At 41.0% G+C, this 13,548-nt stretch overlaps 1 protein-coding gene across 2 annotated transcripts in view; it reads right to left on the reverse strand.

Moving 5' to 3' along the window:
- Positions 1-1,840: 1,840 nt before the first annotated feature.
- The window catches only part of VEZT (vezatin, adherens junctions transmembrane protein), a 68,763-nt gene continuing 57,055 nt past the window's right edge, over positions 1,841-13,548 (reverse strand). For both annotated transcript variants that reach the window (XM_068276794.1, XM_068276793.1), the window contains exons 7-12: positions 10,916-11,063; positions 9,591-9,922; positions 8,170-8,363; positions 6,715-6,809; positions 6,420-6,627; positions 1,841-2,939 (exon numbers count right to left, since the gene is read on the reverse strand). In XM_068276794.1, the coding sequence (XP_068132895.1) occupies positions 2,419-2,939; positions 6,420-6,627; positions 6,715-6,809; positions 8,170-8,363; positions 9,591-9,922; positions 10,916-11,063 (1,498 nt within the window). In that variant the 3' untranslated portion in view covers positions 1,841-2,418. The remainder of the gene's footprint in view (positions 2,940-6,419; positions 6,628-6,714; positions 6,810-8,169; positions 8,364-9,590; positions 9,923-10,915; positions 11,064-13,548) is intronic.

Raw genomic sequence — 13,548 nt, forward strand, 5'->3', positions numbered from 1 at the left:
CATGCCACCCGGCTGGAAAAAAATTCTGGGGAGAACCCTGTACTATTTGTTGACAGGCGGCTCCCTCTCCCCCCCCATTGTCCCATCTGAGTGCGGCCGTGTTACCGTTCCCTGCTGAATGCTGCCCAGGAGTCAGGACCCACCACAGAAATTAACACTACTGCACCTTTTTGAACTGGAACACATTGGCCAGCACTGCCAGATGCCAGCAATCAGGATCCTCAGCAGCATCAGCCATCACGGCAGGTTTCTTTCATGAAGAGCTGGATCATCACTGCTAAACCTTTGCCTCCCTCTGCCCCTCGATATCTCCTTAGGGATAACAGATGATTGCCAAGTGCGACTGGTGGCGCCATAGTATGGAAGCCTCGGCTCTTGGCTCCCCCCCATCCCTCCAGAACCTGTATGAGCCAAAACCAATTCCAGGTACAACCCCCTTCCCCTCTTTGTACATGGCGAAAGAAATTATTCTGATTCTGTCAAGATGCGACATGTCATGGTTTTCTGACGTGGAATAATCCACCACATGTTACAACCGCTGCCATCTAACTGCATTTAAATTGCACCCGACAAATGCGTTTGTGGGAGGAAGATGGAAAGCTGAACTGCTATACCAGTGTGCAGTTCAGCCATCTGTCTGAAAGCCCTTACAGTGTCCAAAGATTTATTTCAAACATTATTTTATTGTCAAGGGGAAAAAAGGGTTTATAAAACATTTTACACTTTTTTTATTCTTAGGATTAGGATCTTTCTTTTTTTTTTTTGCACTGAACATTGTCATAAATGGGACCCATTTTTCTGGAAGGTCTAATCACTTTTATAGAGCACTCACGATTTGCCCCTGCATCCATTGAATGTGATCACTGCAGGATCATACCAAATATGCTGCAGGCAGCGCTTTTGGAGCGATCGCAAAGTTGCAGTGGAACCACCCCCATAGGACTCCATTGTTGCAATGCTTTGATTGTTGGCAATCCGCAAGCGCAGCTAGTGAACCCCAGGCCTTAGGTAAATAAAAGAACATCTAAAAACATTCCATGTGTAAAAATGTTTAAATTCAATGCATTGCATTTCTAATTGGCAGATATAACAATTGTAGGCTGGAAGCTCTCTGTCTGGTCTCTTCATTTTGCTCCCCCTCCATTTCTTACTCAGCCATTTCAAGGGGATGAGTCTATTCACCAAAGAAGGGAGGGGGAACAGAGTAAAGAGCTTATCCTGGCCGGAAATTATTATATTTGCTGATTGGCAGAAATAAGCAGAGCAGCATAAATTTTTTTTATTGCTCTCTGCTTTGAAAGTAATCATTTTCACACACAGGGCGTGCTTTCAAATGTTCTTTTATGTACCTAAGAGGGGATACTTACATTTTAGTTTAGGGAGTTTAATTCCAATTTAACAATTTAATAAAAGCATCATTTTGAATGGAATTTAACCCAAACCCGCATTTTGGAGTTTATCTTTGTAGACGCTCAGACACAAGTTGACCTAAAAGGCTGTAGCACAGGGCGGACTGTGGACTATGCATAATTGTTGCTAACTACAAAACTCTGCTTCAGTGACAAACTGTTGCCAGTATGCCGTGGTTATTAGCAACTACACTGGATGACATTAGCAACAGATACTTTGCAGTGTGGTACTGACAAATAGCACAGATTACTATTATTATTTCGTATTTATATAGCACTGACATTGTATACAGCCTTGTCACCAGCTCTCCCTCGTAGGGGCTCTGAAGAGTCTCTTGTGTGTCATCGTCCTAACATCCTGCAGAGTTATGAAGGAATAAATAACAAGTACAACAGTACAAGCATTAACAAAAGTAATAACTAAACATGAATCGCAATTTTTCTTTTTATTACAAAAGACATTCTAAGCTCAGGTAAGTAGAACATTATAAGAAACAGTCACAAAGGAACATCATCATTAGCCAGTACTTACCGGACAGATTGAGCCGAGGTGCCGCTGGCAGCACACCAAGCATTTGTCTGAATGTCTAAAACAAACTAGAAACCAAGCTAAAAGCAAGACATTGGAAGTGGAGGACGCTATTAGAATTGTGTAACCCAAAAAATGGTCTTGAATAAATAACATTAAATAATGAAATAACCAAACAGATATTAGGCAACGGCATTGGTGTACAAGTATTACATAGTGTTGCGAGCTGGCAGAGAGGAGCAATATGCTTCCCTGGGGACTGCACTGTAGGGTAGTAGTGGTAAGGACACTGAACTGTATAACATGGAGACGCAGCATGGGGAAGGCTCACTGAGACACTGCAAACTATCCAGGCACAGAGGATGTTCTATCACCTCACAGTTACCCTAGTCTGTGGCTGCACAGTGGGCAGACATTCTGGCTTCCTCAGCAGCAGCAGCAACAGCAGCTGAAAGGCCATCAGGCCTAGAACTAAGCAGGCTACTCTTCCTCATGTTCATCTGAACATTTGTCTTCACTTCTCTCATCCTGAACACAAGTATCATCATCCTCATCCTCGTCCTCGCCATCCTCCCACTCATCTCCAAAAGTCTGTTCTTGGAAAAACGTGAAGGTCAGAGATCGCGCAGCCACTTGTGCTGCTACTCCAGAGGCAAAGTGTAAATCTGATGACTGATGGATTCTGGCCAACCTCTCTTTGATGGAGGCAGGTAGTACAGTCCTAGGGGCGGGGCATGGGGGCTCCACCTTGTCCTTACTACCGGCTGATACTGGTTTTTCAAGCAAACGGTATGAGTCCATTTCATCATTAAAATGGTCATTGGCAGGTAAGTCCACAGTCTCATGAGTGGCTGCTTCTTTATGAACATGTTCTGTTCCATTTACTTGTGTTACTTCCTGAATGCTCCTTGCCTTTATACTGGATTGTGGATCGGATTCTGAGCCTGGAAGTGCCTTGGAAATATCCGCAGCATCCTCACTGGAAAAAGGTTTCACTGCAGCTTTAATAATAAAAAGGAAAACAAAAAAAACAAACAAACAAAAAAAAAGATTATTTTTTCAATCATTTTTTTTTTTTAACATTCCATTACAGAATAGTCACCTACTTAGAAACGTCTCGAGTTACAATTTTTCATACATACAAAGTTGGCTCAGTATTGTGGTAAGCTGAGGCATAGAATCTATGCCATATCAGAACTAGAGCGCCATAGATGCAGCATAGATTATAATTACCATGGCCCCAAACTGGTTCAAGCAAATTAAACAATCTTGCTTAGAAGAAAAAAAGCAGGGCAAGCGTGCACCTTCCGTCCCACAAAATTATTAATGTGATGAATATTCATGGCAGCATCAAACACTCAGATACAAATCAAGTGCAATATCGGTGTGGTTCCATACATTGCTTACATGTCCAGTAATGGCAGGGTCACCAGCTCCACCTAGGTGACTACCAGCCACCTCCTACACCGATGACCCTGCCATTACCGGACATGTAAGCAATGTATGGAACCACACTGATATTGCACTTGATTTGTATTTGAGTGTTTAATGCTGCCATGAATATTGACTGTCACATCACATCAATAAATTTGTGGGACGGAAGGTGCACACTTGCCCTGCTTTTTTTCTTCTAAGCAAGCTTGTACCATTTGTATTGTCCACTTTTTGCGGAGCATACTTCCAGGTGACTGTTGGATCAAGTAGTGCATGGTGTTGCATGGCCATGGAATGTATTTAGCTGTGTGACTTGTTTAGCTCACTTGTAAGCCCAATAGGAAGTGCCACACACTATTGTTTTTCCATTGTTTTTGAATCAACCAAATTAAAAGCATGTTGAAAACAACCAAAAAACATGGTTTATACTATGTGTCCAGATCCAGAGATGTCCCAAAGTAAATTACGTTTTCCCATGCATAACACAGGACACAACTTATAAACAAACAAATTCAACTAACAAACTCTTAGAACGTAACCAGTTTGTCAGCAGGGGACCACCTGTACTTATTCCTGAATCCTAACCTGTTGCAATCTACATCTGCCCAAGTAAAACTATTTAAGCAAATCTGAAATTAAAATATTATGAATGCATAAACAATTGCATTTACAGTGGGTTGCAAAAGTATTCGGCCCCCTTCAGTGGCGTCGCCAGGGGGGTGCTTGGGGGTGCTCAAGCATCCCCTAGAATTGTCCAAGCACCCCCAAAGCACCCCCTGGCGTGAACTGACGAGTCAGTTCACAGCGGCAGCCTGAAGCAGCAGAGCAGGGCTACGGTAAGATGGCCGCCCGAAGCCCTGCTCTGCAGACTTGGGAGTCTGCAGTGCAGGGCTTCGGGCGGCCATTTTCCCGTAGCCCTGCTCGCCGGGTAATGCAAGCTGCAGGCAGGAAGTCACTGAAGGAAGAGGATCGTGGGAGCTGCGCGCCACAAGGAGGTCGGGAGAGGAGGAGGTCGGAACAGGAGGTCTTCTGACTAGGTGAGTAAATGGGTTTTTCTTTTATTTTTCAGATGGTGCTGCTGATTGTGGTCAGATCTGCTGAGTATTGTGCATATTGGGGTCAGAACTGCTGAGCATTGTGCATATTGGGGTTAGAACTGCTGAGCATTGTGCATATTGGGGTCAGAACTGCTGAGCATTGTGCATATTGAGGTCAGATCTGCTGAGAATTGTGCATATTGTGGTCAGATCTGCTGAGGATTGTATATATTGGGGTCATATCTGATAACGATTGTGCATATACACAGGTGTACTCTATTTAGTCATTAGCACTCATCAGGCAATGTCTATGGGCAACTGACTGCACTCAGATCAAAGGGGGCCGAATAATTATGCACACACCACTTTGCAGTTATTTATTTGTAAAAAATGTTTGGAATCATGAATGATTTTCGTTCCACTTCTCATGTGTACACCACTTTGTGTTGGTCTTTCACGTGGAATTCCAATAACATTGATTCAGGTTTGTAGCAGTAATGTGACAAAATGTGGAAAACTTCAAGGGGGCCGAATACTTTTGCAGCCCACTGTAGTGTCTTACTTCTAAACATAACTTTTCGCTAGCACTGGGGCAATCAGCAGATGAGAAGATGCTAATTCAAGGCTGTGCATGGTACTACCAGTGACGTGAAAGGGCTTCATCCAATGAAGGGTCAGCACCATCCAGTAATTAAAATGCTCTTTTATTGATGAAACCTTAAATCCAACAATAATCCATGCAACCTAAAAAAATGCAAAACACAAATGCCAAAAGCATGCAATGTTTCTGCTTTTTTTTGTGCCACTACAGCACTTCCGATCTTGGAACCCGGAGAGCCGCAGCGGTAGATAGATGAGGGACAGAAGGCTAATTATATTACAGAGTTGAAGGAGAGGGAAAAAAATTAGGGGGAAAACATTGTATATGAAGAGGCCATCAGTAAGCAATAACTCCACATCTGAACTCAGATCCACGTTATGCTCACATAAGTAAAAGTAAACCAACACTTTACATTTATGACTATTTTGACAACAATCAATGTAGTTTTAGGACAATTCTAGCAAGGGGAATTTCTTACCCCAGCACAGTAGAAGTTTTGTTGACATGACCGATCTTTAGAGAATAAGACTTTTTTAGGGTTTTAGATCAACAACCTTAAATGGCGATACTGCACTTAAAGAGACACTGAAGCGAAAAAAAATATGATATAGTGAATTGGTTGTGTACTATGAAAAATTACTAGAAGAATAGCAGCAAAGAAAATATTCTCATACTTTTATTTTCAGGTATATAGTGTTTTTTCTAACATTGCATCATTCTATAATATGTGCACATTACACAACACTTAGCATTCAAAATGAGTCTTTCAGAGCAGTCTGTGAAGTAATGACCTCTCCTCTAGCAGAGGAAAAGTAAATAGTCCAGGAACAGTTGAGATAATAAAAGTCAGATAACAGCCCTCTCCACGACTAACTTAGTCGGAGAGCTTAATGGCTTGTTTGCATAGAGATAACAACTGGAGTTTCTCAACTCTTCCTGTACTGGAAACAATTACACTGATGTATCTGATCTTAATGTTTTATTTCTTAGCTGTGCTACACATACAAATCATAATATCATCATTTTTTTTTTTACGCTTCAGTGTCTCTTTAAGTGTGACATGGTGTGATGTATTCTCCACAATGTCACTACAGCATGTGCCTCTCTCCTGCTAAGTGTACTTGGAAAGGCTAGTGAAATCATTGAATCCAGGGAAAGGAAAACAAGGCAAAAAAGAGTAGCATCGCTGTTTCTGTATCAGCAATACTTAACAGCCTGAAGTTAGCACACCTGTTTCCTGCCAGAGAGCATATTGGGAGATTTCCCATTCACTTCAGTGCAGAAGAAAAGTAGAGGGGATACATTTAGGAAATGTAAAAAGTAATGAGCATCATCACTAAGTACTGACGTTGTGCAGAACACTGCTGAAACTAGAAGAACATGGGTAAGTAAATGCTGATAATTCATACCATGGTCACTGAAAAGCAGCTGCTTCCATTTTTGTCTCTCTGCTTCTGATGCCTTTAGGCCTAAGACAGCCTTCAGCTCTTGCAGGACTCTCTTTGACTCCTCCCTCTCTCGTCTCTGTCTCTCTCTCTCTTCTGGAGTAAATAGGTAGACATCTTCCCTGCCAAATTCACTGTCCATAACAATGTCTTCTACATAGGCTTCTAACTCCTGAAACAGAAGAGTGTCATATGAGAGAGGACCAAGAGCCTACTCCATTACAGTGCAGCCATGTATGGGGGTGGCTGGGAAGGTTACCTGCTCCTCTGGCACTGGATCTCTGTCTTCAATAAGCAGAGGGGGAGGCACATTAGGAACCACAGGACAGTGCACGTTTTCACAAGAGGCAGTTTCTAACGAAACATAGATAACTGTGTCAAGCATGGAACTTGGCAATGATCTGCATTAAGCAAGTATAATATTAATTAATTAAATGAATGTTAACCATTTCCATCCAACCCATTCATTTCAGCATGATTTAAAATAAAAAAAAGAGAATAAAGCTATTCATATCATGGTGACCAGGTCATGTGGGATTAGTCCTGTCCAGTGGCAGGCAGCCTAATCTATATCATGTGACCATGCTAGGGTACATGGGCGGTTTGGGCACCTAGCAACTGCTAATGTCTTTAATGGGTTAATTAGTGTGATAGTTGAAAAACTTTATTCATAAACTATGAAAGCACCCTCACATGACGGTAAATTCCATTCTTGCCTGTCTATAATCAGTGACTCACTATCTGCATAGTCATAATGTGATATAATAGTTGATCAAATTATACATGCAGTCATACAGCATTTAATTATTGGCAGATTAGGACATTTAATCTTGTTTCCTGTAGAGATTTGTGCATGGGTAAATGTTGTGCAACACAGCTACTAAGCACAGAGCACAGCACAATGATGGAACGAGGACACACATTGTATAGGTAACAAAAAAATCATATCAGATATTTATACCTCAGTTATAACAGGCATAACAAAACAGCAACTAAACCTGTTATGTACAGGTAAGTACAACTAAAACCGTACTTCACAGTATGTATTGTATAATACGAGGGTTGTCTGTAAAGTAACAGCCGGTTTCCATAACTCAAGTAAGGGAACATTTTATTTTAGACACACTATCTTGTTCTTAATTCTCTACATAATCACCGCCTTCATTTTAGCATTTAGCATAACTTTTTGCAAGGTCTTCAATGCATGTGGAGTAGAATCATACTCCTTACCAATGGGTTTGAGGAATTGGGGATGGGGGCTTCATGTCATTGCTGCTGAACAAACACTTACCACCATTCTGCAGTCACGTGACAAGCAGTGCAGGGAGAGAAGAGATTAACCTGACAGATGCAAGGTAAATTACACTGAAAGAATACCTTGCGTGACAGAGAAAAGTAAACAGCTGTTACTTTCTGGACACACACACACAAGTGTCACATGATGGCAGGACTGAGAAAGCTGCTTTCTACAGAAAAGTACAGAGTTTGCAGAAGTTCTTCGCAATTATTATCTACGTAACTTTGGAGCACCTTATACAAGTGTTGTAATTATTGGTTAAGAAGCATTGTTTAGATTTCCTGTATTGAAACTAAGCATATTGCCAGCATGTGACTAAGTCTGTTCCATCACTGCACAGCAGAACCTTCTTTTTCCCCAGACTCATTTTCCCAAAAATGATATGAATACAAACAGCTTCACAGAAGTTCCTTCTACCTTTCTTAGCTTGAGGTTTCCGGACCATTCTTTCCACCTGACACAAGGCTTCTTCCCAGCATGTATTACTGGCCTGTACATGTGGTTGTATCAGTCTTAGCTTTTCTTCAAGTATAACTGAAGCTTCAGATGTCATGCTTTGGGGTTCCTTGGAGGAAGCAAGCTTTTCCAGTTCATCCTCAAGTATGATCACCCTGTAAAAGAGTTACAGTATAACCAGAAAAGTACATCTTTAAAAGGATATCTAAACTAAGCAAAAATATTCAAGGTGGTAATACCTGGAGCTTCCTCAGTGTTCCCACAAACTCCACGGCCCCTGAGCTTTGCCAAGCCTCCCCACTTGTCTTGGAGCTATGCCCCCAGTTCAAAGCTCCAAATGAACCCAGTTGAAGCAAGGGCGCAAGCTCCAGGTATGGCCATTTACTATATTTTTTCTTTTTCCAGTTTAGGCGTGCTTTAAAGTAGAAAGGTGTTTTTTTTTTAACTTTCCTAAAGTAAGGGTAAACATAACAGGATCAGTATGGGTATGCTGAATGATTCTTTATGAGTCGTTACAGGTTCCGTTTAAGCCTATATCCAGATGAAAATGTCAGAGATTGCCTGCTGTCATGTGCAGACAGCACAGGCTATGCAGTGCTGTGTCTAGGTGGATATTCTATAGTTGAATATAGAAGGATATATAGACTAACCCCCTAAAACAGTCAGTAAAAACTAAACACATTAGGGAAAATAGATTATTCAAAGACCTAAAAAGACCTAACGCAAAATAGGTGTGCATAAAAAGGCTGCTGAGGATTTGATCTCCCCTACTTCATTTGGAAATAATAAAGGCCTACACACAGACTATTCTAAGCATCACCAATGTGCAAACATGATCAGTGAATCTTGATGCATCCTGACCAGGGACTACGCAATAGTAGGTGTTTATGGGCCTTGTTACTCTTACCAACATATTATTTATAGACCCATTTATTATTGAACGTTGTGACCTCAGGGAAAATTACCTATAGGTCTGTAGTGATTCATTCAGTCCTCCTGGTTTGACTTTTAATTCAGGGTCCTGCCCCACTGAAAAGAGATCATGGATTAATCTTCCATTTGTGTGGCGAACCCAGGGTCACTGGCTAATAAATGCCAATTGTTTTTACGGTATATAAATTCAAAAGTGATTTAAAAAAGAAAACCCTCCTGCTTGCTTTCCCTGTACCAGAAAGAAAAAAGAAAATCTCGGGGGTGTGTTCTGGCCCAGAAAAACGACTTTTTTTTTTGTGTAGTCTTACTTTTATGTCCTGGGTTGCTGCTCCAAAATTTCTACTCATGAGTTACATGAGCCTGAGAGTTTGCGGTCAACATCTACAACAGGATGTTGTATCAGGTCACGTGACCAAAATAATAATAAATAAACCATCTGCCATACTCACTCATTGAGTAGTGCTTTTAGGTGCAGTTGCAGACTGCGTACAGCCCCATGAAGACTGTTTAGCTCTCCAGTCTCTCTTTTTTTCCTGCTTGTGCGTTCTCCACTGGATTGGTGTTGTGTTTCAAAGTAACGATAGAACTCATAGCTACGCTTCAGTTCTGTCAGGCAGGCAGCCTGGGTATGAGGTAGATCTTGGGCCACGTCACACCAAATGTAGTGTGGTAGCTGCTCTAGGTCAGTGATTGGGCCTTGGTATGCATTCTCAGGGGAGAGCAGTAGGGCTAGACGCCGAAAGAACTCTGAGCTCTGGCCTATCCAGAGCTGAAAGAGAACCTGTCAAGACAAAGAAACTGCTTTAAGGAAACCATTCATTACAAAATATTCCTTGTTATATAAGGCAAAGTGTACAACAGTAGATTAAAAAAATTATTTTAAAGACTGTCCTTAAACTGCCTTTTAGGACTAAGCATAATTATAGTAATACATACCAAGACACATTAACATAAAATATATTTTGAGCTTTAAACATATCAATATTCTGTGTACAGTTTCTAATTGTATGCCATGACTATTTATGAACAATAAACTTACTCTTGGTTTAAAAAAAAAAACATCATATCAATAGTAATCAAGATTCTAAAAGGATAAAAATATTACACATTTTGTAACCATTGCTTTAGTGTTGTAACTAATGGTAAGCAAATTGGAGTGTGTGAATACATTGACCAGCGACCTGTTTAATGGTGGGGCTTCACAATTTTTACCAGTACTTTTTTCTTTTTTTCTTCAGAATTGGATTTAGTGACCTTTATTATATGGCAGTTCTCTCAAACGACATATTTCATAATAGTTTAAATCGGGGTTTAGGGTTATGCATGCGGGGGTGGGGGGTGTTTAAGGTTAGGCATGGGGGGGGGGCTTCATGATAGTAGAATATCTGTAAATGTGCCAATATTCTACTAGCTGATATTTTGGGCACCCGGATTTCAGGGTGCCGTCTTTTCATGCACACACATGTACCATGTGTTGAGAATCTAGGTTCTATGGGACAAGAGGTTGAATGCACTTGGGGGGCAAGGTTAATATATTTCTTTTTAATTTCCATGTAGATGTTTTGTTTGTTTGAAATCAAAATCCAACATGTGACACACACTTCACATATGCATGCAGCAACGGATGGCTCCACTGAGATGAAGAGGGATTATTCATATGGCCGGAATCCTGCACGGTTGCAGTAGTGGTAGCTCACACTTTTGGCTGTATGCTGTGATAGGACACCCCTAATCATAGTAAATGTAGGCCTTACAGCTAGGATTCTCTGCCCACCTTCAAAGCGGGAAGGCTGAAGCCATCTGTTAGGTTGTGTTCCTCTTCCTCGGACACCTGCTCTTCACCTAATCCCAGGCCGAGGTCTTTCAAAGGAACAACGCAAATGTAGTTGGTCACATTGTCTATCTCAGAGTTTAAAGGATAAGTTTAGTGACAGTTAAGAAGAATAAAACTACTATAGAAATGGGTCATATGCATTATTTTACTTTCCTGATCAAACAATTACATTCCTGTGTAAGCAAACAAGATTACAGATATGATGCTGGTATCACAATTGAATTACATCATTTGATAAATTAATACTTGTAATATTAGCTTTAAATCTGTACAAAAATCAAACCAAGTGTAAAATCTTCTTTTGTACAGTTTCTTATGTGAGTATTAAGCCTTAATTCCAGCCAGATTCATTATTATTTGAGAACGATGGTAAGAGCTAAAACTTTTGTTAGGCTTCTGCTGTCTTTCCCCACTGGGGAAATCCATGTCTTTAAGGTAAACTTTGGAGGTCCCATTTAAGTGGGAAAAGGGTGGTAATAAAACTCTGACAGACAGAACTTTTTTTCATAATGTGGGGGAAAGGTTGTAACTATAGCTGTCTGTGGGGGAGATTTATCAACGCATTACTGACAGTTCTTTCGTCTTAATCTGTTATAACCAGTAGGGAGAACAGTTCTGCATGATAATAAGAACCTTCTTAAATCCTAGGTAATAGTGGCAATTTAGCATGAATTTCTAGAGCTGCACTACAGTTAAGAAAAGTGCAAATCCATCCCTAAACTGGCACAGATTAAGAAGTGCTTGATAGCAGTTCTATAAAATGTAGAACTGCAGGCTAGACATGATTGCAGAGTGCAGGCTAGACATGATTTGTGATGTGCTCCTCCCCCCTGCTGAATTCCTCCTCAGAGCCTGCTGCTATCAATACAGCAGGTGTGTTGGTTACCGCAGCAACTGCAATTCCCCTCTCACACTGCACTGTCTGACAGACCTTCCTAGCTCCTCCTATTTAAGAACAGTTTTAGAAGGAATTCTTAAGATGCCTGAGACAGTTCTGCATGGATTTCTAAAAACCTTCCAATATTTTGTCTTAAACGCTCTTGATAAATCTGGTGCTGTGCCCCTGTGGAAGAGATTGTATTCCAGGTAGGGATGCATACATTATGAGCAGCACATTGGCGTAGTGGTTAGCGCTCTCGCCTTGTAGCGATGGGTCCCCGGTTTGAATCCTAGCCAGGGCACTATCAGCAAGGAGTTTGTATGCTCTCCCCGTGTCTGTGTGGGTTTCCTCCGGGCACTCTGGTTTCCTCCTACATCCCAAAAACAATATGACTATGGTAGGGACTAGATTGTGAGCCCCTCTGAGGGACAGTTCGTGACAAGACAATATACTCTGTAAAGCGCTGTGTAATATGTCGGCACTATATAAATACTAAAATAAATAATAAAAAACTGAATCATAAAAAAAGGTTACAACTTTTCCAATCACAATTCAAGCACTATAATAAACCTTTTGACTGGAGTTGTCCTGCATCAGACTTCATAAAACCAACATACTTGTAAACATAACTTGAGTTTCAACATGTGGTTGCAGAAAATGCAGAATAGAATGATAGCTATTATTGGGTAAATTAGCTGGTAAACTGTATGTGCTTGTGAGACAGCTCAGCTCTCTTAGTCAGGTATGGTGTAAAACCAGAATTGACTTTTGCTCCTTTTCCACGCTGAGAAAGAATAATACATCTATTATTGTGGCACCTGGACAAGACAAGACACAGAACATTTATATTGCGCTTTACTTCTAGCGGACTCAAAATGCCAGAGTAGCAGCCCCTTATAGCGCTCTAGATTTAAACCCTGGTCACCTGTGCCAGAGGCAGAGCCCTTAACTAGTACCAGTAATACTTTTAAACAAATTAATTTTCCTCCTAAATCTCAGACCCAGATCAGGATGTAGAAGGATTGTACAGATCACATTTTGCTGTGAGGTGAGTGTGGGGTTGGCTTTAAGTATGGAGAAGAGTAGAGAACATTGGTGGACATAAGTGATCCAGCAGACCTAGACTGGATTTTCTCTCACCTGGGAGATGACAAAACTAGGTGGGGTAATTGAAGTTAATTTTCCCTTTTACTCCCTATTTTGAAGTAAGGACATTAGACAGTGAGTGATGTTCACTGTAATGCACTGAGAGAAACATCAGCCATGTATAAATGTATAATATAATAAATTCCTAGTGAATTAATGCATTCCAACTAATATCTCCACTTGCTAGCTTCTCGTTCACATCCTAAACTACTGGAATTCGATAGGAAATATTGAGGGGAAAACCCAAACTAAAAAACCAAAACAAACAAAAATAACTACAAAAAAAACAACAACTTTGAAGCCATAAACCACTTCCCCTCCCCCGGGACGAGTAACTACATCCTTGCAAACTGCCATAACTGCTTGCAGGGTTGTAGCTACTATGTCCCTTCCTGCCGCGTATTCCCGCACAGCTCCCATTCATTGATCTAAGTCCCCGTGTGACTGAACGCAGCCGTCCATGAGACAGCGCCTTAATTCACAAAGACCGTCCACGCATCACTTCCTCTTTGCGTATTAATACTACGCATAAGGAAGTCAGCCGCAA

The sequence above is a fragment of the Hyperolius riggenbachi genome, chromosome 3 (assembly GCF_040937935.1).
Source record: "Hyperolius riggenbachi isolate aHypRig1 chromosome 3, aHypRig1.pri, whole genome shotgun sequence".
In the NCBI taxonomy this organism is placed as follows: Eukaryota; Metazoa; Chordata; class Amphibia; order Anura; family Hyperoliidae; genus Hyperolius; species Hyperolius riggenbachi.